This window comes from Haliaeetus albicilla, chromosome 13, assembly GCF_947461875.1.
Source record: "Haliaeetus albicilla chromosome 13, bHalAlb1.1, whole genome shotgun sequence".
In the NCBI taxonomy this organism is placed as follows: domain Eukaryota; kingdom Metazoa; phylum Chordata; class Aves; order Accipitriformes; family Accipitridae; genus Haliaeetus; species Haliaeetus albicilla.
Window position 1 is genome coordinate 11,170,934 of NC_091495.1, and position 25,221 is coordinate 11,196,154.

General features: G+C 36.8%; 1 protein-coding gene across 5 annotated transcripts in view; it reads left to right on the forward strand.

Moving 5' to 3' along the window:
- The window catches only part of USH2A (usherin), a 394,137-nt gene that overhangs the window by 322,618 nt on the left and 46,298 nt on the right, over nt 1–25,221 (forward strand). For all 5 annotated transcript variants that reach the window (XM_069800131.1, XM_069800130.1, XM_069800132.1 and 2 more), the window contains exons 56-61: nt 777–884; nt 1,419–1,602; nt 2,298–2,455; nt 9,683–9,841; nt 10,478–10,640; nt 16,550–16,904. In XM_069800131.1, the coding sequence (XP_069656232.1) occupies nt 777–884; nt 1,419–1,602; nt 2,298–2,455; nt 9,683–9,841; nt 10,478–10,640; nt 16,550–16,904 (1,127 nt within the window). The remainder of the gene's footprint in view (nt 1–776; nt 885–1,418; nt 1,603–2,297; nt 2,456–9,682; nt 9,842–10,477; nt 10,641–16,549; nt 16,905–25,221) is intronic.

Consider the following 25,221-nt stretch of genomic DNA (forward strand, 5'->3'; position numbering starts at 1 on the left):
GGGAAAATGTTGAACAAATAGAAGTTGGGAAGGGGGCAGAAACAAGTCTTTGGACTTGTTTGCAATATAGTAGAAGATTTCATGTTCAAGTAAGAGAGTATTTTATTATCTTTTCTTATTGTTGCAAATATACTTGTAATAAATTATCAAAACATTACAGGCTCTTCAGCTTTTCAAGTCCAAAACTCTAAGCGATTACACTTTAAGGTGCTTATCTGTTAGAAACCTTTGAAATTCTGTGGCCGTTACCAGTGATGGAGATATGCCAAGAACGTTTAGGTGCTTTCCAGTTCATTTAACTGTTTTGTATAGACAGAAGTATAGTTTAAAATATCCAGTGAAACAAAAAACAACCAAAAAACCAAAACCAAACAAAAAAACCCTACACTGTAGAAACTGGGTAAATTTTCAGATGATAATCTGGGCTTAGATCTGGACTCTTGTTACTACACTGCAAGTGCCATCTAAGTGAATTGATTTGAAGCTAATTCAGATATGTCTATATGAGGGGCATCCATAGAGTCATTGCAGCATAGACATACATTCAATCCAAATTGTTTTGTCAGGTCTTTTAAACTGGTAGAGGATATATCTCTAAATTAGCAAGAATTCACCGTTTCAGTATTATTCAGATGTAAAATAAGAATGGTTCATATTTTATGTTTACAAAAATTATTAAAAGTTTACTTTAAGTCCACTAACTTTCTGTGTAGTGATACAATTCTTGGGATGCCTGATGTCAACATCTCAGTCTAACCTCTGTTTGCTCTTTCTAGGTCTGCAGCCATATACTAATTACAGTTTCATGCTTACTGCATGCACATCTGTTGGGTGTGCTTCCAGCCAACCACTTTCAAGTCAAACTTTACAAGCTGCTCCTCATGGTAAGGGAAGAATACATTCATATAGAACTGCAAAGAGATGGTCATATGGGCTTGTATTTTCTGATGGTTTAACAAGGTGCAAAACTCCACTATCATCCATCAAGCTATCATATATAAACTTACACAAGAAAAACCATCTCTCTTGGAGTATTTGTATCTTACTTTTTATACTGACTGTCTGGCACTGCATTTCTACTTTCTTTTTGTGACAATTTTCCCAAGTTCATCTTTAAGTCAGTGAGTTTAGACTTAGCAGATGTGTATTTTTTAAAGCACAAATGAATATGCAGAGACAACTGGGCTTATAAAGGCTGCAGCCTTCGGCCTTGTCCTCCATTAATCTGTACCCTGTCTAGTTGGTTGCATTTTATTCAGGATAAATAAAGAAAGTGTGTTAAATTCTGTCATTCTCTCTGGCAATGTTTTATGCTTTCATTACATTGCTGAAAGCAACAGCACAAACTGTGGGAAAGGAAAAAAAAACCTTTATAGTTGTGTCACAAAATTAAAATAGTGTAATCGTGGTGTTAATAGGGGTATGGCCAAAACCTCATCATATCACAGTCAGCTCAACGGAAGTGGAAATCTACTGGAGTGAACCTAAGAAACCCAATGGACTCATTACTCAGTATCGATTATTTCGTGATGGAGAACAGATTTTCCTGGGTGGCAGTACAGACCTGAATTTCACAGATGTTAACCTGCAGCCTAACAGTAGGTAAGGCATGTTAAAAATCCCTGGTAATATGTGAAAGGTGTTTATAGTATATGTATGTGTGTTTGTGAAACGTACAAAATGTAAGTTACTCTTTTAATAAAAGAAAAATGTCTTACAGTATTACTTAATTACTGAAAAATTGGTAGAGCACTTCTAGGAGGCTTCCAAATATTGGAAAGCCTTTATCAAAGGACTTCTCTTTTTTTACTTTTTTGAGAATAGGCCATTCTAATTCAAAGAGGGGGAGCCTTTTTTTTTTCTTCCCCCTTGGCTTGTTGTTGTTGGCTCATTGGTTGTTCGGGGTTTTTTTTTCCCCTCATGGAATATACTTAGAAAAATTCAAGTCTTTATATAGCAGACAGCACTGCACATGGTTTATAATGTTTCTGTGCATATTGAACATACTGGCTGAAAAGTAGCAGCTACTGATATTTTTATAGAGGCCATTCTGAAATTGGTTTTGACACTTTCTGAGTCAATGTGAATTCTAGTATTAAAATTATTATTATGATAAGTAAAGAGTTACTTCTCTCACATTAAGAAAACTTAAAGGTGAAAATCTTCACTAATGCAGTGTTTGTAATACCCTTTGTATAGTCTATTCACTTTAAATTGGTGGAAATGGAAATGTTCTATTACTGATATGCCTAAAGCTTCTAACCATAGTGTCTACTGATCTTTTTGTGTTTGCGCAGATATGTTTACCAGCTGGAAGCCAGCACTTGGGGCGGCAGCAACACTAGTGATAAATATGTTATACAAACACCAGTAGGAACACCAGAGAAAATTCATGTCCCATATAATGTCACAGTAATTGATGCATATTCTATATTTCTAGCTTGGGATGTGCCAGGTAAAAATGTATTTCTATGTAGTACTTCGTAGCAAAATGAAAGGATGGAAAAATTAGTATATTCAGGCAGGCAGCTGAATCATTCTGATATTTGTATTCTTCATATTTGGTTTTAGTGTTTGTGCAATTTAAATAACCAGTATCTAAAGCTGCCATTTCCTAGAGACATATTATTTTAATAATATTGACCTATATACTTGACATGGGTATTGTGAGGATTAGCTGATCAAAAATCCGTATGTTAATTTGATCTTATAAACTATTATTGAGTGCAAGTATTATGGAAAAAAACCCAGTCACACTGAAAATAAGTTTTCCCTTCTGTTCAGACTAACCTGCGTTATTGACAGGGAAACCTGCCAGCCTTTTGGGTTGATGATGTCTTGATAGCTATCCTGGCAATTACAATGTCCTGTTGTCCTGCATGTATACAGTGTTGAGCTCCTTTAACAAAAGATGTAAGAGTGTGACAATACAGATCCTGTGCTAGCTTTGACCTGATTGAGTAAATTTCATTCGCCAGAGCACCATAGTGTTATATGGACATGTTACCTTGCAGGAGGGTAGGTCAGCAAAGGCCTAGAAATATTTTTCCTCTTGTTACACTTCTCCTGAACATCACCAGGTTGCCTTGGCCTGCTACAGAGGTAGGCTAAGAAGGAATAATTGAATAATAGCATCTTTTTATATGAGAGACTGCGCTCTGTTTCATTAATATAGATTGTAACTTAAGTGATTGGTGTACTTTACTGATGTTATAAAGATGATATGCTGTAGTTATTGTGGGACGATGAGAGCACTGTACATGAACAATTTTCTGTCTAGTGTAGTTCATCTCCAGCAAGGTGTTTGCCAGTTTCTAGGTATTGTTTTTTTCAGTTAAAATAAGGTCAATTTGTTTAGAAACTTCAGATGTTTGCATATTGCAATAACAGCAATATGTGTTTTATCAATGAACTCAGGGAATTTTTTGATGTCTCCTCTTCCTAATTATTTAGAATGTTCTTTCCTTGCATAGCAGTCACAGTAGAGTCAATCGGCATTAAAAATAAAGTCACCTAGAAAAAGTATTTTGCCTTCAAGGCTGGGATCGCAAGTACTGTGGCAGTGCTTAGCAGCGTTCACCCTACCCATTTAAGCAATGATTAATAAATCTATAATACCCTGAGCTGTCAATCTTTTAGTTTTCAGAAGCACAAAATCCATTATAGAAATGCTATAATATATGAAAAAGATTAAAATCTTAAATTAAACTTTTCCCCTTACTGCCTGAAAGGATTTAGAACCCAGCAGAAGGCAGGTGAATTCGAATGGCATATAATCTACAGTTGGTTTTATTGGAAAGTGACTCATGCTATGTTATAGTTTTTATAATAAATATAATTTAAGGTACAAAATATTCAGCAACATTACAAATAGATTTAAAACACAAGAATATACTGGAATAGTGTAGGCTTGTGAAGAGTTTCCCAGAAAAGCTCGTCCTTGTTGTTCTAGACCTTTTCTTTTCCAGCTGCTCAAATTCCTGTTACTTGCAATAGGTTACAAGCCTGCAAGGAGAATCAGGTTCTGTGTAGTACCTTTGGTTATGTTGCAGTTAAGATTGTGCATACAAAGGTTCATGTATTCCTGAAACCACACGATCAGAGGGATGAGGAGGAGGCTGGACATTATGGCTCTGTAGAGGATGCAGGGTTGATGTATTCACATGGCTGTAGGAATCATTCTCCTCAGTCAGGGGAAGGCACATGTCCTTCTTCCTGGGTACTGGGATGCACCTTGAACACTCATCTCACTTTCATGCGTATGTGGTGACTCAGTCACTTCCTCTCTGCCTTCTCGTTGTGGGGACAATTATTTAAGTTTTTAAGTATGAATAAAGGATTGTTTTTCATACAGTGCCCCTGTTAGGTAGGCAGGAAAGCAAAACTTGCTGTTCCTTTTATTATAGCACCTCAGGGCCACTAGCTGATCTTACAGGAATGGGGAGTACTAACAGCAGAGAAATGTTACTAAATGCTACTAATGCTACTAAAAGAAACCCTGCATGCAGAAGCATAGGTATATGCAGAAGCTAGGAACTTAATTCTTGACCCCTTCATAATCCTGCTTCATGCTTATTCTGAGACCTTTGTGCTCCTCGTGTTTTTTTTCCCAAGAGGAAGACTGTCGGGGATGCAGGTGGAGGTTTGTTTTGGGGGTTCTGATCTTCTGGAATGGCATACATCCCATTAACAGGTCCTATGCATGCAGATGCCAGCTTGGTAGGATTAGCCTAAAGAGTCTACAACTTTTTATCCTTATTTATGTCATTGTTCATGGAGTAACTTTTTTTTTTTCTGATCTATTTTTTTCTGTGTATAAATCCTTGTTTCACAATAGGCTATATTGAGATAATAGAGGTTTCTCTTATAAACCCAGAATGCAGCGTTTGTTATAAGGATTGTCAGGCTTGGCAGTCACTCTTGGACGAGACAGTTGTTTTAATTGGTATAGTGTCCATGAAAAAAAGTGCTTTTTATTAACCAAGTTTTGATGAGAGGGTAGTTGGTCATAGTGTCTTCTTGTCTGTGGATATCAGGGATGCTTTGGCATTCTATCTTATCGGCTGTAATAAATTTGGGTCAAATAATCACCCTCAGGATTAATTAAGACATCATATTACACAGGCTTTCCTTTTGGATGGCTTTAATTTTAATGTTTCAACATCTGTAATGTATCTAAATCTTATGACTTTATAGATATGTAGCATTTCAATACTCCTGACTTAGCTAAATAGCAATGTGGCCGAGTAGTGGTTAAAGTGATGGATTCAGAAAAAATATTTGACACACCTCAGTCACTATGGAAAATAGGACTTTATTTTCTGAAATAGGTATCCCATTATCTTGTGTTGTATTGCCTCAGTGCACAGACCTCAAAGGTACGGTACATTTCACTGATACGGTACAGAAGGATATGTTACAATTATTATGGAACAACTATTAGTGCCATGGATAGCAGCAGAAAAGCTGAATGGAAAAAAACCCACCACATAATTCTCCCGAGGCATATCCATAAATGTTATTGATAGGTAGGCAGGTAGCCATCATGCATTTCAACTCATTGACAACCCCACTGGTCCTCACTGGGGCCCTGATTCTTCTAGATATCTTCAGTTGCTGCTGGTGATACCATGAAAGCTGAACATACTCAAAAGAGGATCCTGTCCTCTGCTGCTGAGTTACTTGCTTCATATGTTAATGATCATCTGGATTAAAATGTCTTCTTTCATCATGTTGTAACAGTCTACTTCATCCACCTCTGGGTTTGCTTAGCAATTAGAATGAAAGATGTGTAACATGACTGGATTCCTACTTTATTCTTGAGATCAAATTTGGTATTTGAATGACATTTATTTGTCTCCTAGCTTTGTCTCTTAGCTTCCCCAGCTAACCTGGTTTCTCCTTTATTGGTGGCCTAACAAATTGTTCTGACTTTTGCTAAGCCAATGTTACATTTCCTCATTTTTGTTTTCTCATGTAAATTATTGTTTGCTCCACATCACTGTAGGACAAGCTTTTCAAGCTCAGTGTCCAAAGTTCTGCATCTTGAAGGCAGGCAGCATCTCCAGCTGTTACTGTCTTCAGAGTCTTGTTGGGAATACTTGATACAACCAGAATGAGATATATGGATATTTGAAGCTTAATGTAAATACTTAATCTCAGGAAGCCAAATAGATTGTTTTATTTTGTGAAGTTAAATATTAAAATACAACTTTACTCTTACTTGTTTTTAAATACAAGATGTGACACTCTTATTTTGTTTACTATAAGTGAAACAGTTCAAGTATTTTGCTTTAATTGTGATTGGGTTTTACATCATATTAAACAATTTTTCAGCAACTGACTTCAAACAGATTTTTGGTGACCAGTCTTTAAAACAGACTAGCTTTTTTCCCCCCAATTCTAAGCATGTTGTGCTGCAAATTCTATTTTTGACCTACCCTAGTTTTGAAGTACACAGAGCCGTCAACCCTAATTTGCAGAGTTTTGCACAGAATTGTGCATTAAATGTTATCCAAATATGACCACAAAAAAACAAGGTTCAGTTTGATTGACTTGTCCCATTGCAAAATGTGCACCTGCTGTGAAATGAAGTCGCAGAGAAAAAAAGTGGAATAATTTAACTTTTTTATTTGTAAAGATAATCAGGGTTTTTCTGATTACATCTTAACTTCATAAATGTTAAATAACCTATCAGCATCTAGTTGTTGTAAATTATGAAAAAGAGTATTGCTGGGAATATTAACCAACTAAATCCTTGTTCTTTAGTGAACATGAAAATGTGTTATGGCAGGTTGTCATTGTGCTCATGGTAACTTTGACACCAAATAACAAAACTGCCATTTACACTTAGGCTAAATTGGTTCACTTGTGCTTTTACGGTTCCTTTTATTCTGACATAAATTTATGAACTCTGGAACTAACCAAGTCGTGTGGTTTCCCAGCTGACTGTAACAAATATGCCCATTTTGTTTCCTTCAGTCATCAGAACACAGAAGGTAGTAGTTTCAGACTGGGTGCAGATGCTGAAGGCTATTCTGGAAGAAAGGGGGTTTTTACAAGTTTCTGTGTTGTATGAGTATATATTTTTTATTTTTCAGATTATAAAGTGGACCTTTGATCTTAGCATTCAACAAATTTCATCAAATTGTAGAAGGATTTCCATTGGATATTGGAATTTTTCAGGATGTTTACTTGGTTTTATTTACAATTTCATGTTCACTTGAGATTATTTTTTCTCCTGAGCATATTTATTATTGGTACCATTCCCAATATATTGCAACATTTAGCAGAATTTTAAGATTTTAGGTTTTCGTTGTTTGGGGTTTTTTAGCATTTCTGCTGAGATATGGACTGAATGTTGGACATGGATAGGCCAATTATTTTGAAATGTGTCCTTTGCTGCATATTGATGGCTGGATTCAGCTGTCCTTGTTTGTATTTAATCTTCCTTGGGAAATCAAGCATTCTGAATAGTTCCAATTCAAAGGTTTCTGGTGAATTTTGCCTAGAATATATGCACTGATCAGATGCACAAAAGTGAATTATGTGTCACTTTCATAAGGTGGTGGGTTTTTCTGGCTGAAATATCTGGTCTATTGTCAGGATTGGAGAAGAAGGGGACCTTAACTACAAGATTAAAAAAAGGTTTCTATTTGATGTGCTGTCTACCATTTCAAGCTCTTACTTTCAGATCTTCTGTTGTATCCTTTACAGGCACTCCAATTATAGAAAAAAAGAAAAGAATAAAAAAGGTCACAGTTTAGCTGTAATAGTATACCTTTAATTACTGGTATAATTATACAATGCACACTCAAGTGCACTCTTCTGGAGCATTTCATCTTCCATATATCACAGACAAAATATAATTTTTTTTGTTGCAGAAACCACCTACTTCAAGATCACCTTTCAGAAGTTTACTCTGTAACATCCTGCATGACTTTAAAAGTTGTATTTCTATTATTCCATTCTTAATGATTAGGTCTTGGTGTTTTCCTTGAAACTTTTACACTGAAAAAGGAAAATTTTACAGTGGGATTTTTTGCACTTTCTGTCTCCTTCTCCCTTCACCTCTTCCAACAGCTAATATCAGCATCTTTTTTCTTCCTGTAAGCTGAGCAGTTGAATAAGATTGAAGTCATGCCTCCACTTCAGGGCTATTTTTTCAGCTTTTTAGTGTAATGGCATTTCCTTTGTCTAGCATCTAGTGAGGCAGCAGCATCTTATTTCTTTGGGATTTTCACGTCCTATTTTTCTTCTGAGAATTGTAAAAACTTGGTATTTCAAAGATTTTTCTGATCTTCCAAAGTACATCTGTTGTTTATAGTACCACAGATAAACTTGAAATCTCTCTGATTTCTTGTAAACTTTTTTTTTTTTTGGTTAATGTGCATATTCACATACATACTTAGCTAAAAAAATCCATCTAAAAGATGCACAACAGTGGAAAAAAATGCTCTTTGTAGCTTCAGGGTAATAGTGTCAATGTAGATACTTTATCAGAAAAGGACCAAAGCCGCAATTAGGAGAAAGAATGGAGTTGTTTTCCAAAGTTAAGAATGGAAAGATTCTCAAGATCTGGACAAGTCCCAGAACTGCTCATAGGCATCTGGTTCTTGGTGCAATCACAAAGACATCTCTGTGACATCTAAAGTAGGTGTTGTGTTGAAAGACAAATGTGCTCTTACCAATCAGATACATCTTGACTCATTTCAGAAAGGTACCTTGTCTACTTTGTTCTTTTTTAAGACTGTGCCTTACGTGACTGTGGAATGAAGGAAACACACTTAACAAACATTCTTCTTTAATTATTCTCTTGGTTTCATGAAATTGCTGCTGTCTGCATAGAACAGTCTATAGTGGACAAAAAATAAAAAGCCTACAGCCCATTTCCTAATTACAAAACCAAACCAAAAAAAAAACCCCTTGAGAAGTCATGTGGGAGGAAATACAAGAAGATCCAGGAACCTCTGCTGATCATTCTGATGGGATGGCATATGGTTTAGCTTCTTCTTGTGGAGAAACTGGGTTTTTTTTCAGCTTCTCAACAGAGCTGGAAAATTAGTAATTGACAGTATGGGAAGAGGAATAGATGGGGGAAATGTTTGAATTAAAACAAAATAGTAAAAATTGAGGGTTTTTTTCTTCAACAAAAACTAAACAGTTTGGGTTTATATCAGTTGAAATGATATGTTTCTTGGTTCAAGCTAGTGTATTGTACTTTACTGGTAAAGCAGGCTAAGAACCTACACTCAGCTACTGCTGCTGGGCTAAAACCAGATCCTTTGCTGGATGGTGGCAATTAACTTTTTTGATCATATGACTCTATATTCAAACAGCAGTGCTTAGTAGCTGTCGCTCCTCCAAAATAAAAAAATAAAAGCTGCATGGTTCCCAGTCATAAGGTCACTTTTCCCAGAAGCAGCAATTGCAACACAGGCATTGACTGAATTGACTTTTGATTTTTAACTAAGAACTGTAATGTCTGTCTTCTGGTTGTGATCTGTAGATGGATCTGTTTCAGTTTATATTTAAATGGTTGTAGTTTCCAAAAGAGGCTGTAGGTAAAACTTCCAGAGGGGGCTTACATTTAAAATTGCATATGATTAATGCCTCTTTGAAGTTGTCCTGCACTGCTGTTAGTATTTCAGATAATCACTGCTTCTTCTCTGTTTCACAACAGGGATATTCATTGTCAATGTGCCTTTGGAATACAACATCTTACTAAATGCAAGCAGTCCCACTCCACTGGTGAAGCCAGTAGGACGCACACATTTTGCTTTTGTCGATGGCCTAGATCCCTACACCCTGTATGAGATAAGAATACAAGCATGCCAGAATGGTAAGATGATTTTGAAAGACTCACCTCTCTGACTGGAAGGGAATGGAGGTTTTGCAGATAGATTCAACTCAGCAAAACAGATAAAATCTTATTCCTACACTGGAGTCAAATGTTTACCTAGTAAAAAGAAAGCCTAGCACTGAATGAAGCATTAAATATTTCTCCATGTTATATCATGAATATTTTAAATGGAGATTTTAAAATGTATTTTAGGTAATATGTGCCATTTTATTAAAAGCTCTTCACAAATAGCTTAACAATATTTGAAAATGTGCATACAGAACAAAATCAGTTCTGTAACTGTTCACCAACAAGAAGTGGTAATCATAAAGACAGGAGAGAAGAGCCCAAATATTACAAAATTCCTTGACTTCAATGGACGTTTTCAAAATCCTATTGAAATAAGTTTTTCTAAAATGACACTTTGGAACCAATTCTCTCCTCACCTGCACTGGTGAAAATCAGGAGTGATTCATCAGTGGAGTTGTGGTAATTTAAATGAGTATTTAATAATGAAATGAGGTGAAATGAGGCACCATTTCATCAGGAACTTCTTTACTTGACATTCATTTGCTTTTACTGTATTTTTTGTTGAGGAAGAAGCTCTCATCACTAAGCAAACTTCTGGTTTTGTAGGTGGGTGTGGAGTGGGTGGTCAAACGTATTCAAGAACTGCTGAAGCACCTCCTAGAGAATTCAGCCCACCTATAGTTAAAGCAATGGGATCTGCACTCATAGAAGTGAAATGGGCACCACCTAAGAAACCAAATGGGATCATTACTAACTACTTTATTTACAGGTAAATGCTTTTATCATCTCAGATTCTTAGTCTTATTGAATTGTTCATTTCTTTATTCCTGGATGTACTGGAAGGTAGAAAAAAGCGTAGAAGTATATGGTAAAATATACATTGCCTTTGAAATGCTAAGGTGAAGTGCTGATCTATGGATGGACAAGTTGAGAATAAGAGCTGAGACAAGAATCATCTTCCTGATTGACAAATGACAAAAAGCAGGTTAAAATATATTTTTAAAAATTCAAAGGGACAGACAAAAATTTGTACGTTAGATATTCTCACTGAGTTTACCCAGACCACTAGGTACATTCTTCAATCCTCTCTGATAGACAGTTGAGAATTTTGGAATGGAAGCAGGAGTAATTCACCATTTCTGAGATTTTTATAAGCAAGAAATGGTATCTACGTTCCTAACACAGATCAATTTTCCAAGATAAATTATGTTCCTGTTTGTAAGTAATCTGGAGTGTGATTACAGGGCATCTGTTTGTGTTCCTTCATGTTTGTATTCAGCTGCCCTGCCTAGGTGGTTGACTGACACATCCTCACTCCCTATGAGGAACTTCATAAGCTCTGTGTGAGGACTTTTCTATATAGATAGTTCCGTTTAGGGAATTATCAAAGTAGCAGAGCACTGACATCTGCTGTGTCCATTGATCCTTTTTTAAAAGCTTGATGAAGGGACCTTCTTGAATAGCTTGAGAAAGTCAGAGAATATAAAACTCAAGCCATGTATTGGATAAGAATTTAAACTATGACATTCCTGGTTTTCCCAAGTGTAAATATGTGTGGTAAACACATGCTGGGCTGAACCTAGCCTCCCACAAAGAGTTTGGGACATTTTATTATATTAGAGCTGTGACTGAGAAGACAGGGAATCAAATTACTTTTTGGAATCAGCAGTCATAATTAATATAAATTCACTTTTGCTTTAAGCACATTTGTAGTCTCTAAAAATTTCGGCTCTCTTGAAATATCCTTTTGTTTCCTTTTTTTAATTGTCTGATCAAAAAAACCCAAGTCCCTCCCCTGTATGAAGAGGAATAAAGTGTATGTTATAGCCCAAGACATGTCTTCACTCTGTTGGTTTTGTAAATAAAGCTGATGATTACCGCTGCTATTCCATGGCAACCATAGAAAGGGAAAACAGGAAATATAATGCAGAAAGCCTGCTTCAGTGAAAAATACTGTAAATTGAATTTGACAGCATTTGATGGCATTTGATTATTCTAGTCACAGCCAAACAATGATATAAAGAGTAATATGAAACAGAATGTGTTACTGCCTAGCAGACTCAAAAGCAATAAACCTTCCTCCAATGTGACACAATCACTTCACAATCATAATTGTAGCCTGTTTGATACCTCTGAGTACAGCAGAAGGGCACTGACTGACATAGATACATTTTGTTTTTTATTTAAAGTGAAATGAAAATGGCGCACTGGGGCTCCAGATACAATCGTTATATTCACCTACATAGGCATGAATCACTTGGCAGTTATTTCAGCTGAAGTTTAAATGTGCTTAGACAACAACAATATCAAATCTTTCTCAGATAGCTGCAAAAAAATCAGAAATGGGATGTAAGCACATAGTTCTTTTTCATTTTGTAGCCACACATAACCTTACATTGTTATAGCAGCAGCAAGACTGCAGTATTTCTATGGGAGGTTATGGCATGTAATTTCTTCTTCATCATGTGCCTCTTCCTTACTGCATCACTACCAAAATAAATTCATTTAACTCAAAACCTGGAATGCTTGGGGAGCTAGTGTGTGTGCAGGTCTTTGCATTAAAATGGCAGGACTTGTGCTTTCCTCTAGAATCATAAAAGCACTTGCAAGTTTGCAGCCATTTTGTTAGAAACCAAAAAATTAAAATGTTAGTTTATGATAAAAGAGATGGTGACATTTTATTTTTGATTCATATAACTGTTTTAAACACAGATCTGAGGCTTTAAAACTTTTGTAGCAAGGATCACAACTTAGAAGAGGTTGTGAATGAGAAAAGATCTGGTTCATGAGACAATCACACAATCTGCTTCTCTTCCCATTCATCATTACATAACATCCCTGTGACAACCACAGAAATCGCTAGTCTGGAAAAATAATATTATGGAAATAGGTGATGTATTTCTTGCTGTATTTTAATAAGATGTAGGTCACATCAGCTAATGGAACTGCTCTCTGCTGACCACCAGCATGCACTGTGTAGGATGCACATGAGATGACTCTTAAAGAAATATTGCCTGTAAAATTAGAAGTATTTTGGTTCATGTCTTGCTTAAGGGAGTGTCTGAATTTCTGTCCAAGTGTCTACATCATATTCAGTAAGATTGTATTATTTAATATACATATGCGAGATTGTAATGTAGCTCTCATTAGCTGAACAATCCTGATGGTAAAAATGTAGCCGAAAAATCAACAGGCAATTTAAGACAGAGGACGTGTCTCAGTGGCTATTGTGACTTGCAGTGTAGAGGCTTCTAGACTGACTCTTTATGATTAATTCATTTCTTACCCTTATACCCTTAACCATGAGCTGCACCAAAGACAGTTTCCAAGGCACATATATTAGTAGATGGTTTAATATAAGAACCCTTATGGATGGATCTGTCATTGAGTATAAGAACTCCTGAAGGGTTTTATTTATACCTGTGATTGATATAATACCTAATCTAAACTAGCATGTTACATGCAATAATCTCAAATTCCTTTTGTTTGCTTTTTGACATCAAAACTTGTAAAAAAAAAAAAAAAGATAAAAGAAAAACATACAATATACATTAGTATATATTTGTTGAATATACCATCCAAATGGTAAGTGAGGCTGCTTTGTTTAATTGAATGTGAAACTGTAGAGGGGCAGCATTGTTGATGTTGCATTATTCCCCCACATTTGACAGTTTGATTACCCAATCATTTGAATTTTACCCCAGGACTTCTCAGTGTTTCTAGAAATAACTCACTACCACTCTGGTAAGGAAAAAAGCAGGCACTGCTAAAACATCTACTTTTGTTGCATGCTGAAAGGTAAACATGTGAAGAATAATTCTGGGCTGACCTGCAAGACCTCAGGGATTCGCTGGGTCTCCTTCCACATAAGAAAGCTGAGGGATGAGTGTTGCAGTCAGTGTTGCTGCAGTCCTCTGCATACAGCTCTATAGTTATCTGTCACAAAGAAGATTATATTCTCCTCTTTATGTCATCTGGTTCAGATTGGCAGTGGGGCAGGGAGAATTTGCCCTTATAAAAATAACTGTATCTGAGCATCTTTAAAATGAATGTAAGCAGCAAATCGGACTATGCAGATTAAGAGACAGCTTCCAGCTCTTGGAAATGTTATTCTCCTTTGCAGCTCATTGTACATAAGAAACACTTCCAGTTAAATGAGCAGTTGAATCTTAAATCTTAAGACGATTGAAATGATTACAGACTGTTCAACCACTTCTGTTCAAAGTTTATTCATACATGAAGATATTCTGGTTTTTAGCACTACAGATGGAACCATTTACCTAACCATAAGTTTCATTCATTAAATATTCAGCAGTAATAAGATCTAAATACTTAACCAGACTACACTGTACAGCTTTGCTTGTGGATGAGCTTACAGTTGGTGGCATATTTTATCTTTCAGTGTGAAAAAAACTGTTTATCGCAGAGTTTTGAAAATTTATAAAACATGAATTTGTGTATTCATTTAAGTGCCATACTGCTTGGTCAGACAAGACATATTAAATGTGACTTTATTGCACTAAAATATACTCTCTTTTCACTTATCTGCAGAGATTTTTTAGGCATGTTTTTGAATACACAGAGAAAAGACTGTATTTTTAGGTGCAGGAGGAAGACATAGTAGTGTTTCACCTTTCAGAATTATGTGTCTTGCATTAAGTCAGTGAACGGCATCTAAGGGAGAGCTCTGTGTAAGGCTTAATTTACCATTACAATAGAGCATGGGGAAGTGTATTAAAAACAGCTGATGGAATTTTGGGGTCAATGGGTAATTTTGTACCCCAACTCTTCCAGACATTTTGTTGCAAGAGAGAGATTTGCTAGGGAATCTTTCCTGCCTGTTCTACCTGCCATTCTCCACCCAGTTCTGCCAACCAATTCTCAGTATCAAGACATCTTATCATTTGCCTATTTCACTACACTAGAGACATTGTACCTCGAAACTCTTCTCTTTATAAAATCACACTTTAACCCTTTTAAACTAAACAGTGTCCATATAGCCTGCTTATCTCAGAGTGTAGCAAAACTTTAGCTTCATATACGAAAATAACGTATTCATGCATGCCTTATATATGCATATACACAAAGGATGAATAAACAGCTGTGTACACACATGCATTCATTATATTCTTCATATTTGCATGTAAATACCTGGGTATATATTATTACAAGCAGCTAAGATTATCAGTTTTAAAAAATTATTGCATTTTGTATTTTTAAAGTAATTTCTGGGTTGATCTAACAAAATAAAATCTGACAGAATTCTGTGAAATACAGATTTTCTCTTGCCAAAGAAATGTTCTTCAGTTTCTGTGTGTGTAGTGATGATGACACCCAGTAGTCAGACAAACCAATTTTACTTCTGCAAATTTGCCCTACTTGCAATAAAAGTGGCAGATAATGTAATTTGTTTTTTGTTGTTGGCATGGAGGGTGAAAGTGCTTTTACGTTCTGCAAAGGCCAAGGTTCCTGTGAAGAGTAGGGGAAATACTTAAATTCATGTGCAGTACAGCACAACCGTCATTGAGATTTATCACAGTGTTTAAATGTAACCAACTTAATTTCACACAAACATTTTTATGCCAAGTGAAAGAATTGATTTGATAACTCTGTTTTGAAGATGAGTGCTTGCCTTATTACAACTGTTGTAAATTATATACTAGAAGAGGCCACTTTAGAAAGGAGCTGAGGATCATCTGTAATCTTCTCTGATACTCAGAATATTACCAGGTCCAACACAAGCAGATCTGTAGTAGGAATGCTATATGTACGTGTATATGTAAATATATATGTGTGTGTGCATGTATGTATGCATACAGATATATATACATATATACAAAAATAGAAACACATTGTGCCAAAAGCCTTTACAGTGAATCATCTTTATATATCTTAAGTTTGCATTTTTAAACAAAAACAGCATTGGAAAAAATATGTCGCTTATTACAGAAAGCACTACCTGTGATATTTTAATGAGTTTTTGTGGTGGAGCTGCAAATTCTGCTAAGTTTCTGCACAAGGGATTACTTATTCCATTCACAAGAGCAAATGGGATATTTATTGTGGGCAAATCAGAATTTAAGAGTGCACAGCTTTGGTTTTGTGGGCATGATAGTATATTTATCCCTTGTTCACTAGGTAACATTTTGCTCAAGTAAATTGGTCATAAGTTTTCCATAAATGAGGGATCCTGAGGTGAGTACCTCCATAAATAGTTTGATTTTCAGAATAGTTGAAAACTTGCACCCATACTGCAATTCAAGTCATTACTTAGCAACTACATATGGATTTAAAATTTCATGTTCTAAATTCTGAAAGTCTCATGCCTGATGTGTTCTATCCTAAAAGGACAATATGCAATTGTATTACTACCCTGCTACTATGGACTGTGACAACACACTTGTTTGACATGCTTTGTAGTATTCTTCTAGATAAAGGAGAATAATTAAATGATTGCCTCAAAAAATCTCTTCTTCACTACTCAGCACCTAACACAAGTTCAGGGAAATGCTTCTAAGATGCAAAGGTAGGTAGGCAGTTCCTTGTGTGTGTAATACATAGAAATAAATTCTGTACTTTTCTGAGGTACAGGTTGAGCCTAGAACTTCAGGATCTACTACCATGGGACTGTTAAAGTTGTCTTCAATTTTAAACACATTGCCTTTGATTTAATTTCAGGCGTCGTGTGGGCAGTCAAGAGGAGCTGCTTTTGTTCATCTGGACTGAAGGAGCTTTGGAATTTATTGATGCATCTGATGCTCTACAGCCTTTCACTCTCTACGAATATCGTGCCAGAGCTCAAAATGCTGTGGGGTCAGTGGACAGCCTGTGGGCTTCAACCCAAACTCTGGAGGCTTCTCCATGGGGCATGGGAGCCCCTTGGGCACAAGCAACAAGTGCATACTCAGTAAGGTTGAACTGGACCCAGCCTGTCTCTCCCAATGGTGTTATATCTCTGTATCGAGTAGTCTATCAAGAAAAACGCAGTGATCCAACATTTAGCATGCCAGCTGTTACAGCACTAACCATAATGGTAAGAACTGGACAACATAACCAGTTTTAAGTTGTTTTTACTCTGCTTTGATCTCTGTGGTATTTTAAAAATCTCATTTAACACTGATTGGAAAAGTGGGGTTTCCAATTGCCAGTAGTTTTGTCGGTTTAGATTTTGTGTTTGGCCCAATGCAGACTGAAACATTTCGCGTTTATATCTAATTCTTGGTAAAGGCAAGTAGATTACTCGAAAGCATAGATGGATCATGCCTGGAGGAATTAAGCACACGCATCTAACTTTGTCAGCCTCACTCTGAAAATACTGTCCTGAGCTTTTTGTCTCAGCCTCACTCTGAAAATACTGTCCTGAGCTTTTTGTCTGACTGTAGAAATAGTTTCACAGGATCTGCACAAAGAACAATAAAATCAGTCCTCCTTGTATATAATTCTAGTTTTGTAATTCAGTTGGAATCACAAAGTGAATGAATTCATTAGTAATTACATAGTTCATATATGCAATGCATTTGCATGTTCCCCTCATAATTCATCAGTAATAAAAGCCGATCTACTTTTACTTTCATTATATGTACTTGTATTAGAATGTTACTTTGCACTGCTAACATGTCTTTCCCTTCAAGGGACTTTCCAAACATGAATGTTTGTAAATATTACATCTCTATTCAGCATGTGGAGGGATAGACTCAGGAAAGGGCAGGTTGTTTTGCGAACTGACTAACAGTGTTATGTAAATCAGTGACAAAAGTGATTATGGTTTGTGCAGTTACCACTGCTCCTCCCACCTATATATTACATTCTAGTCTTTTTGTAGAAAGAAAGCTTATAGATGAACTGAACTGCTGTATATTAGGATAGCTGCTATACTTAGCTGTCTCCTGAAAATAAGTTTTAGAAAATGTTTAAGGAGGTTGTAATAAGGTTGGGTTTCCTCAGCAGTGCCACCTCAGTTTCATAAACCTAGAATTTTCCCTAAATGATATCCATAGACCATGTTTGTATAGAATAACACCAGAAATCCTGCAACTTCTTAATTACCCCAATTATAAAGTATCTGTTTGAGATTCAAGTAGGATCCTAAAGAGCTTTCTCTGGAATACCCAATAGTAACCTTTAAGTAACTCCATTCCTTAGACAAATCTTGACATGACAAGATGGGAGAAGTTTCTAGCTCAGTAGTCTTACATACTCTTGTGATCATATGGTTCCAAAGCAGTTTTGTGTCTAGCTTCCTGGAAGCCTAAACGGATTAAGTTTGTAAAACATCTTTTTTCTGAAAAAGAAAACAGGTCCTGAGCTGAATGATAGGAATATATACTTTTAGCTTCTGAAATAGTTGCATTCGCATTGTACAGTATGTTAGGTCTTAAAAAGTAGATTGGGATTTTGAAGTTATTGAACTTCAGCAGGATTTTGGTACTCAGCTCCCTTAACTTGTTTTTAAAAAAAATAATCACAATCATAATTGTGATGGGACACCTAAGATTTCAAAGCCAGCGACATGACAGGGCTTCTCCTAGTAGTCTGCTTCAGCAGCATGCAATGTGTTGCTGAGCATCGGAATTGACCTGGCTGGTCATGCATTGCAATGTCTTCTAAGCATGCCAACAACAACAGAACATGTCCAAGATGGTTGTATTGTGGGTAATAAAACCTACCAAAATGGCCTTTTAAATAATGTTGCCACAGTGTGTTTCTTTAACAGCATCAGTTAAAAGCCTTTTAAATTAACAAGCTATTATTTACTGAATTAGTATTTTCCTGGCTCCAAAATCCTTTATTTTCCCCAAACACTATCCTGAATCAAAATGACATTCTGGCAGCATATGTATAGCTGTTCTACTAGTGTTGCAGCGAAGCTGACTTGCATGTTTTTTCTACTGTCCTTTGTCGTGAACATTTATCAATTATTATTTTTGCTACCCTTTTTTATTTTTAAATATTATACTACCCTTTGGGGAGAAATCTTTCTGCACAGCTCTTCCATCAGTTGCACTCACTTTAAGCTGTTGCAACCACAATAACTCAATAGAGTTGTTGCTGATTTATACCAAGGAGCTGAGATCTGAATCCTACCTCTTCTGAATATAGCAGAAGAGCTAAAGCTTTGAATCAAAGTTATTGACATAAAGTGCACGGAGTCCTGTTATCAAAAATAACCTCAGGAGGTCAGGTCAATTATCCCAGCAGGCAAAAACCTGGACACCAACTTTCAAAGTTATAACCCCTTAAAAATAGAATTTTAGCATGAAATTGTTGATATACCCTTAACTGGAGCTTTGTGAATGAGATGCTTTAATTAAAATGTAATTTTGTTGAAGGAACTAGCATTCCAATGATTAAACTTCTGCCCCTTTAAAATATAGCTTTCAGGGGTACTAGGCTAAATCATTTAATCTCCTAAAGCATCTCTATTGGAGCTCCCTCGTGGGATACGCCATTAGTCATTCTCTCACACAAGCTTCCATGTTACAAGCAAGACTTAAAGTATTAAGCGAGCAATGAGTTCGGTCCTTTATTTAATCTGTTAGACTCCATTCTTATCCCATTAGATTATTCCAGAAAAAAAGCAGTGCTAGAATCACAGTAGCCGATCCCACCCTTGCTCTTGTCGGTTGCTCCCTGGTTGCCTGCCACAGGACATAAAGCTTGACCAAAACCTAAAGTAGAAATACAATCCTTGTGACACTGCAGGATACAAATTAAGCTCTTGCTAATATCCCTGCAGACCTGTTCTAATTTGACAGCTCTGTTTCCATCCATTTCCAGAGCCAAATGGGAAGCATCTTGTGGGTTTTCAAACCATTTGACAGACTTATCCACTCTACCTTCCCAAAATGCAACTATGCACTCCCCAGTTAAGGTGCATTAATCTGTATTTGAATTAATGTGTCAGAGGTATGGCTGTCCGGTACCTTAAGGTTATCGCTGACTCCTTGAAATTTTATGCTGCAAAAACTCAGTTCTGAGAGCAAAAGCTGCTGCCACTCAAACAAAAGGAGGATCTCCCTGCAGCGTTAGAAGTGAGTGAAGTACACGTGAGCCATTTTGATGCTTCGCAGTTAAAGAGCAGTGTCACCCATTTCCCTAGCTTGTTTGGCCAGGAGTGTAGTGACAGATGTTAGGTGACAGCAAGTTAAACTGACATTCTGGTTTATTTGCAGAGCAAAGTCAAGTCAAGAATGGTTACAGCAGTACAAGTGTCTACCACAACATCTTCCCAGTTCATTTTAACCCTCTAAAGCAAGAATGATATTTAGTGTCTTATTGACAGCATTAACATGAGACAGATGTGCTTATAGGGGAATGGCTTGACAGTAAGATCTCACTTAGAGAAATCTGCATAAAGTGACTAGATTGTCAAAGCAAGCTTCTCACTCTTGTGAACTTAGGGCTTAAGCTTGTGAACGTAAGACCCAGAGCTGATTTCGTTATAGAGCCAGTACCTGCCAAACGACATCAAAGCATCACAGCTCTTTAACTGTTGTATTCCAAATGTTGCTATGAGGTAAAACTGGGGATACGTTTGGACTTTTTCTTGGTAGAAGTTTTGTGGGTGTGTAATTCTGTTTCTCCCATGACAATTATATCAAGTGTTTGTTTACCATGAGCAGGAGAATTCAAAGCCAAGATGAGTAAAAAATGTAAGATTATGTAGCTGTTAGAATGTGCTTGGAGAAGGAAAAGCATCCAGAGATGAAGGTTATATAGAAAAATTCTGCCTGCTATGGGCAGTGACCCCCATTATTATTATCTAGAATCAAGGCTTCAGTGTGTCAAATCCACCTCAGCAGAGCATAACTAAAAGTACAATGTTTTTGTTACAGGATGCAAGAGATAGGTGTAAGCATTATAGGCCTTATTCCTAGGAAATCCTACACCTGTGCCTACCTAGAAGTACAGGTCTACTCACAAAGTGTTTTGCAGTATGAGGCTCTCAGGCCAAATTTATCCTACAAGGCTTTTTTGGCATAGCTATGTCAGCTTGGGGTGTAAAAAATTAACACATCTCTTAGCTGATATCACTGTACCAGCAAAGCCTTTGGTTTTGATGCAGCTATGCTAACAGTTGAGAACACATGTTGGCTTACTTTACATTATTTGGGGACATGGTATAAAACTATAGTGGCCAAGCTCCTCTTGGCAGATGCTTCATCTGTGGTAGGGAAATCTGTAGACATATTGCAGAATAGCAATAATAATAGAGACTTAAGCAAGAGGATGAGACTTTGGCTTGTACGATTTATGTTGTTATAACTAGACACTAATTTGTATGTCAAATATATAACTAGAGTAAAAATAATAAATAAAGTCTACTTGCTGAAAAACTCCATATAAAATATATTATAACAGAAATAATTTTAAGTGGCCAGTACTGCCATATATACACACCTCCTATGCAGGATTTAACAAGTATCTGGAATCTTGCATCCAGAGTTAGTTCCTTTCTATTCATCGCATTCAGAAATACTTAATACATCCATGTGTGATCCTTCATTTCTGTTTCCTCATATAGACCAGTGAACATTTGACAGCATTGGAGATGAGATACCACGTAGTTAGTAACTTCCTTGTACATAACATTATTCAGTAATGCAGTATGCAGGACCGTACATTACAATTTCCTTATAGAAGAAGGAATGAAGATCGTAGCCACAAGAATGAGAAAAAATATGACAGAGAGAGGAACCGGTGAAATTTTTTTATACATGCCTATTTCACATGCCTGGGAAATGGACTGCACCCTTAGAAAACAAGATGAGACTAAATGGAGGAATCCCTGCACATGCCGTAAATTCAGAAGACGTGCTACTTAGCAAAGAATTAAAGCTGTAAATGGCAGCGGAGGGCAAAAGTTAATTAGGCTACTGTGCTGCTGTTAGTGAGTGGAAAGTAGCCACAACCAGAAACAAGATGGCTGCTCAGCAGTGTCCTAATACAGCCAAAAGATCATATCCTTAGCTCTGCAAGGGCTTATGGGTTAGGGGGAAATCATACACAGATGACTAATTTTTTTATGGTTCACAGCCGATCAAAGTGAAATTCAGCAGCTGTTCAGGACAAGTGACCACTCTAACGGCTGTAATATAACCTGCTAAATAGAGAGGGAATTGCATGAGAGCAAGAGGTTAGCTGTGATTATCGGCAGGTGAGTGCTTTATTGAAGTTGAAAGACCATTAACATTGATGGAGTAATTATTTCAACTTGAAAGTAATTACCTTGATGGGTGATAACTTCTCCAATGTTCCCGGATTTGATTGGACCAAACAATTGTGAACTCTTGAAGCCTAGAAAAATATTACAACAATACTGCAATGCTTAAATTACTGAAACCACTGTTAGAGTATTTTAATTATGCCTAACAATGAAAAGATTTTAACTTACAACAACTGGTGACCTCTCATGTATAGAGACATTTGCTTTCTAATTCCAATGAAATGACCCACACCTACTATGTGTGTGCTGTATGTGATGGGTTTGCAAATGAATCATTTGATTTAAATGCAGTTTTTAAGATTCAAAGCCTCGTTAGCACAGTTTCAGGAAGGGCTTGTACTGGAATTGCTGTAATTGTTTTATTTGCCAGGAAAGCCCAATAATATAAAATGCTTCCTGTGTTTTAATCTCTAGACCTGTTAAGCTTACACAGGATGAATACAGGACAAGTGCTCCTTCACACTGAAGGCTGCTAAAAAAAAAAAAGTGTATGAGGCAATCTGTGTCTCACAGATTCTGTTGTTTCCATGCTGCTGCAGAATATGCTGGATTTGGCACTACAGCTCTGTTTAAATAAGCATTTGGATTGGCACTACGATGCCCCTCCAGAAACTGATTAAGTGCTTCAGTAAGCCCCACCTATCAAGACAGACATGTAGAATTGCCTAATTAGAGCAGAAAGGATGAAATGGATTGTTGCACAACTTTGATGATTTTAAAGTACTGTGGTAATAGAACTGGATGAGAATGGTGAGAGAGAGAAAGAGAGAGGCTTCAGCTCTGCTACTTATACCATCCTTGCTGTAACCAAGGCCACTTCAGTGTCTCCTGAATGCTTTTGGCAGCCACAGAAACATAGCTTTAGACCCTGCTGGAACTCTGCCAAGAATGAAAGAATCCTTGCGAGGTAGGATGCGGGGTAGCAGGGAAAGGTTTATCTGGTGTCTGTGAGATCTTAATACGTTGTCAGGCAACTGGTGATTTGAATTAGTGAAGGTTACAGCAAAGGAGTTTATTTCATTACATTTTTTCTTGAATATTTTCTTCCTAATTCAGTGTGCAACATGAAGTTAACATAACTTTGCCCTTCAATAAATTTTTGGACCAGAAGTAAAAACACTGATAGGGTTGTGTCTGACCATGCCTAATCATACACTCTAGATTGACTAGTCCAGAGTGCCTGGATCAATAGGTAATTTTTTCTACAAATAAATTAGTTACCTATTTGGAAATATCTGGTGTATTTTATCCTTGGGTTTCTCCTTGTGCAAGATCCAGTTTTCACCCATTCCATAGGTCTTTTTTTGATGAGTGAAGCACATGTAGAATTAGGTCTTCTGAGGGATATTTACAATCTCTGACTTCAGGCATCTAACCTAGTTAGGAGCATGAATGTCCTCTATAGACCATGAAACCTACAGAACATCTAAGGCATGGACATTTACTGTCCTTGGCCTGCAACTGTTCACACGAGACTGCTTTCCTCTAGTGCATTTGTGTGCCACTGCTGGCATGTGTCAGTCAAAAGAAGGTGGTTGATTTTAAGCTGATTAATCAGCTGGTCTTTCCTAACCCACACAATGGGATTGTGCAGGTTGACAGATTTAAAAGATGATACCCTCTGACAGAAAGATGGTGGTGGGCAGCAGTCTCGAAGGGGTAATCTTTTCAGCTTGTGCACCTGCAGTCATAAGAGAATAGGTGACCACATGACAAAGCCTGAAGGAAGATGCCTAGCATGAAATTGTATAAATGCTCTATATGCTGTTTCTCTATATATGTTTTTTATATGCTTTATATTTATGCTTTTGTCTATGATATTTTTCTGTAAATCTTGCATTTCAGTTGTGAGAATAAGATTAAGCTAATCAGGCACTGTAGAAAAACACCACTGACAGGATGTTTTCTAATTTGTAAAAACAAAACAAACAAAACAGAAATCCCCACAAACCTTCACCTTATTAAGTATAATTTGATAGGAAAATATAATATGAGGGACATTCTTCCCTTTGTGCCATGTTGTATGCGACTGCAGTAAATCTGCTTTAAAAACGAGGTTTTGCTAAGCTACAGATGCTTTTTCATATATAAGTAGGAAATAAAAATGGAGAAGGAGGAGGTGGAAGTTTGTTGGGTAATATGTACAGCTGTTTTTCAAATTAGATATCTGTTTAAAAATGCTTAATTGGATTTGACTAGATTTTAATTCACGTTTAACCAACATTCTGAAGTGGATGTATCAGGCAACTCCAAGATAAAACTCTTTGTTGGTAAAGTCATAGGGCAGCTTCCTAAAATCCCCAGGGTCATGCCCAACAGCTACAGATCCAGGAATTCTTCAGCTGAAAATTAGAAAGGCCACTCCCTACCCCCCATCCTATCCTCGTGCCCCACTCCCCTCCACAGATAAGGTCTTTTATTCAAATTGGCTGAGAGGTGTTATGTCACATGCTTATATTTCATAGGGAATTTTAACAAGCAATGGGTAATTTTAATAAACAGACAATCCTACCTCTTTTTAAAAAAAGCAAGAGCAAGCCATATGACTCATGGGAATTGGTAATATAACATAGAGCATCGTACCGCTGGGGACTCCATTTGAATCTAATCCAGGTCTACAGTCACCAAAGTCATTCTCATCAAACAGCCGTGGGGTGTCCTACGCAAGATAAGTTTAGTATTCTCAGCTGACCTCCTGTCCTTTCTCTTTACTGCTCCCTTTTGAATCCATTCCCATCACTCAGCTTCACAGCCTCATTCAAGCTCATCTCCCCTATGCTTGTTGCAGTTTCCCATTTTCTGCCTGCCAAGTGACCTCTCTCTCTCTCCTCTTTTCAGACTTTACAAAAAGCACTGGAATGCATGTATAATCTTGCCACACTCTTTTTTTAGGGGGCGAGACCCTAATTCCTGCACAGTGCTAAAACACGAGTTTATCAACAGAAAGCTCTTTGGGAGTGGGAAAGGGTGTCTCTCTGTTAATTTACAGCATTATATAAATATTATTTTTGAGACTATAATAGCAATTATGGTGAATAGGGGCCAGATGGCCTGTGTATCTAGAAAGCAGAATGGCAGTGTATTTTTAATGGATTTAAATGTTACTTTTTGACAGGAAGCTAAT